Raw genomic sequence first — 4,626 nt, forward strand, 5'->3', positions numbered from 1 at the left:
TAGATTTTTTTGAAGTCATAATACCAATTAGCTATAAAGTGAAGGACTAAAACCACATCCTCTGCTTGGGATATTACCCTTGGCAATTACAGTGCCTGTCTAACATCCACAAAGACTTGAGTTCAGTTCCCAGCACCGCATACAGTAGGTGTTACAGTGCATGCCAGTAATCTCAGCACTTGTGAGGAGAGGGCAGGAGGGTCAGAATTCAAGGTCATCTTCAGCTGCATAACAAGTTTGAGGCCAGCCTGGTATACAGGAGATCCTACCTGAGAGAGAGAGAGAGAGAGAGAGAGAGAGAGAGAGAGAGAGAGAGAGAGAGAAATATCCCCTTACTCCTTGTATTCTTTCTGTTTTGTGGCAATATCATTTTTCCTTTAAAACAATATTGAAAAATGTATATTGACCCATGCTTTGCCACCAAGTGAAATATTTTCCAAGTTCAGTATTTCTCTTTCAAAATAATAAAAGAGGGCTTTGTGAGTTTTCTACTATTTGGGCAGCAGTCATCTTGTCTTACTGGTCACACACCGTTTCACTGTCTGATGGAATTCACTTTCCAGATTATAAAATGGCTGTGTTTTTTTTTCTGCTACTCACTGTATGCAAAGCATTTGGATTTTACATTTCAAGAAACTCAACATCCCCTTCAAAGATAGGGGCAGGGCATGGTGGAAATAGTTTTATATTTAATTCTGAAGTTTTGTATATTTTAAGAATGTATATGTTTCTGTGTGTGGAGGATTCACATACCACAGCACACAAGTCAAGGATTCTAGGGACAGAACTCAAAGCTCCAGACTTGGTTAGCAAGAGCCTTTACCTGCTGAACCTTCTTGCTGTTCTTGATATATTTTATAAACATCAACAATAAGGATTTGGTAGCTAGTTGGATGAAAAATGTTATTGATACAGTGACAAAATACAAGAATTTGTTAAGAGAAGAGCTTGGATTATAGTAAAGGTAGAAAATGAAGAGCCACCTCATAAACACCAAAGAAGTGATCCCAATCTCATAGATTCTGTTTTTGTTGTTGTTTTTGTGGGTTTTTTCTTCCTTTCAGAGGAGGCAATGGAAAAAATGGAGTTTGTGACACTTAGAGCAACTAAGTAGTTATTGTCTAGAGACTGACATATAGAAAATGGTTTCTCTGGATGGCTTCTGTAAGTCATTTTGTTAGTTCTGGTTTATTTCTGCCCCTAGCAAATGTTTTGACCCAAAGGGGCAAAATTGCCCAGGGTGGGATAAGCACTTACCATAGTGAAATCACCCAGATGGGAACAGTAACTAAAGCTTTTCCAACTAATAGTACTTAAACATTCAATTTCACATACAAAGATTGGTTCATAATCTAAGTCTACTAAAACATAAAACACTTTCATTGAAGACTTTTGCAATGTAGTCTGCTCATGTTTTCTACTAGTATTATTGGCAATCAATGAACTCTTTTGAGGTTCTTCTCATTTGTGAATTGAAACAATAACAATATTAGTATTATAAATGTTTAATAATATACTTCACATAAATATACATACTCCAAAATCATTCAGCATTATTTTTAATTCATATTAATTCTCAGAAGTTGAAATACATATGGACAACTTTTTAAAACATGATGATTACATACACAATACTCACAACAAATACGTTTCATTGAACCTAACTACAACTTAACATATTATCAATATTCATCAAATATTAGTGCATGTGTGTAATCATTATAAGGTAAATCGATTTTGAGTCATTCACTACACTCAAAAATGAACACAGAATCTATGTTCAAAACAAAAAAAGTCAAGTTTTAGAAACTTGCTCAAAGAAGTAAAAAAAGTATGTAAATATAAGAATGTTATATTGTTATAAAAAGTACAATTTGTCAATATAAAATACACAAAGTAAATAACATATACTCATGTTATTAGTATAGTCATATATATGAAATTTGAAATCTGATTAAGAGTCATCTCTAATTAGGAGGAAACACACAGTAATATCACACCTCAATAAAACTCAGCCAAGACAGCAAGTGGAGAAAATCACCTTTAACAGAACTGAAACGACAACTTTGTTGTAGTCATGAAGTTCAGAAATGATAAGTTTTTGGAGTTGGAGGGGTTGTGCCTTTTTTGGGTGAGAAAATGACAACCAAACACATTATCTTTCTCCTTCATTTATACTGATAAATCCCCAAAGGCTATGCACAATCCCTTACTTATGTGACTTCATTTGAAAAACATTGAAAATACATTCTTCTCTAAACTTAAAGGTAAAAATAAATTAATTTTTCTGAAATTGTTGATTTTTCTAACACCACTGGTTTAATCTCTTTTCCTAGCACAGCCTTGGAAAAGCAGTTTGAATAAAAATATTTTGACAAAATATCTGATTTAAATTTTTAAAGATACTAACTTAATAACCAGCCAACCCAAAAGAAAAGATAGCCTCTGGAGCAAAAGGATGAAGGTGATGGGATTTCTAACTCCTACAGGCTGCAAAGCAGGATATCAGAAAGCCATTTAGTTTCCTTTACACTAATGATTAAAGCCTTCATTTTAACCTTCACTATAAATAGAGTACACTAATCCTTAAGCTGTTTTTAGGCAATTAATATTAGCCTTCTTCTCTTTTATCCCCAGTTCCCCTTGAAAAGCAATAGCTGATTTGTATTTATTCAGCGTGATGGATTGGTATTTCACTTTAAATAGAACCACATAAGCCTGTCTCTATTTGTATGAGATATAACCACCACCCTCATCTACTTGTATAATGCCATGACACAGAGAAATCACAGCTTAAACCAACAGCCTTTAGATGTGTTATTTTAGAGTAACTGATAAAGGAAAAGCTGTGTGAACCATTTTAGAAAACAAATGACTATGCCTTCTAGAACAATTGAAGCAGCGTGCACAATACCTCATTCTCCTAAAATCATTTATAGAATCACAGACTGTGTATATTTCCTGTAATGAGAGTTGGGCAGTTAGGAAAGGTAAATGGATACACCCTGGGTTCCATTTCTTGAAAACAGTGGCTGGTTCAGTGATTAGCTTGGCTTTATAGGTGCTGTTAACACACACACACAAACAACTACACATACTGACTTTTGGAGTATATGCTCGGGGATCTCTTTTCCGCGTGGAAACTCCTTTGAGTGGTGCGATGGGATGGAACAGAGTATCTGTAGCTGCTGCTTCTCTCAGTGCAACAAAACACGCAGCAGAAAAGCGCTCCTCCGGCAATCAGCACCAGTGCTGTGGTCCAGCCGATGTAGAGGGCTTCCCCGAGCTCACGCTTTAGGGCCACGTCTACCAGCGGGTTGTAGAAGTCTCTGATGATGGAATTGGCAACCCAGCTGACAGGGATGAGCACCACCAAGCCAGTGATGATGAAGAGGATTCCGGCTGTTAGCAGGATGCGGCTCTTCACGTTCTCATCGTCGCCCGTGCACCTGGTACACTTCATTCCGAGGATGGCTGTCATAAAAGCCAGGAAGGACAGGACGGATGCAGCGCACATCAGTCCTCTGGATGCCTGGAGGTCAGGAGTAAGAGCCAGCAGAGAGTCGTAGACCTTGCACTGCATCCTGATATTGGCGTGCCTCATGCAGTTCATCCACAGGCCTTCCCAGAGGTTCTCAAAAACCACGATGTTACTTTCGATGAAGGCAGACACTCGCCACTGGGGCATGATGGTCACTGCCACTGTGCCCACCATGCCAACACCACCAAGCACCAGTCCAGCCATTTGGAGAACAGAGGTTGCCATGGTCCTGCGGGGGTTTTAACCAGCTGGAGCTGGAATGCTGAACAGGGAGGTAGGGAGGGCTTCTCTCAAGCAGAAATCTGTGTGCCTTGGGAGAGAACCGTCCCGAGGTAGAAACAAGCTCAGAGTGCAGTGATTTTTCAATAACAACGGCTTTACCCTTTTCTAGCTAGATCAAATCCAGTGCTGACTGGTGAGACACTCCCCTGTCGGCCCCCCTCTTCCCCCCCCCCAATGGCTCCAACAGTAAACTTGCAAATCAGGTGGGGCAACTTTCTTAGCCAATGAGAGGGGGATGGGAGCTCAGGTGTGTCTAAATCAACTCTGGATACTTGGGAAGGCCGGACTTGCAAATAAACATTCTTTGTACTTCTCGTTTTTTTCCAAGAAGACAGCAGTAGGTTTACCTCGAGGCATAATTATGAATGTTTGCACAATCAGCAAGGACAGAGCCAGTCTCTCCCAGCAAAAGGGGCATTGCTCTGCCCGCAGGTAATCCTGACCCTAAGCTACTACTACTGTGACTGAGGCTCCAACAAAAAGCTCTTCCTACGGATTCTGCAGGAGTGGCTTGGAGGCCGAATTAAAGGAGAATGAAGGATTGACAGATTGTTTATACCTGAGAAACCACAGTCTTTGGGATACATGTGGTCAAAAAGGGTTGATTTAATTTGTCTAGAACTTCAAAGCAAGCTCTCCCAGAGCGAGTTCAGCCAGGAGAACATGCCAAAAGCCAAAAGCCGGGCTGGAGTAATTGAACAAAGCAGGTTGCCTTCCTTGTTGGCCCTAACTGTATATGGTTTTCCTTTAAGCCAGGGAAACTACTTGTTGGCATTTGTTTTCCTGATGATATTGATTTATAA

At 39.6% G+C, this 4,626-nt stretch overlaps 1 protein-coding gene across 1 annotated transcript; it reads right to left on the bottom strand.

Annotated features, from left to right (window-relative positions):
* Positions 1-1,543: 1,543 nt before the first annotated feature.
* Positions 1,544-3,982, bottom strand: Cldn8 (claudin 8). Its single transcript, XM_016006419.3, has one exon. It carries the CDS (start codon positions 3,764-3,766, stop codon positions 3,089-3,091), a length of 678 nt encoding a protein of 225 aa, XP_015861905.1. The 5' UTR covers positions 3,767-3,982; the 3' UTR covers positions 1,544-3,088.
* Positions 3,983-4,626: the final 644 nt, after the last annotated feature.

This window comes from Peromyscus maniculatus, chromosome 12 (assembly GCF_049852395.1).
Source record: "Peromyscus maniculatus bairdii isolate BWxNUB_F1_BW_parent chromosome 12, HU_Pman_BW_mat_3.1, whole genome shotgun sequence".
Taxonomy (NCBI): Eukaryota; Metazoa; Chordata; class Mammalia; order Rodentia; family Cricetidae; genus Peromyscus; species Peromyscus maniculatus.

Coding starts and splice junctions, on each gene's coding strand:
- Cldn8 (XM_016006419.3), bottom strand. CDS start 3,766: ATGGCAACCTCTGTTCTCCAAATGGCTGGACTGGTGCTTGGTGGTGTT.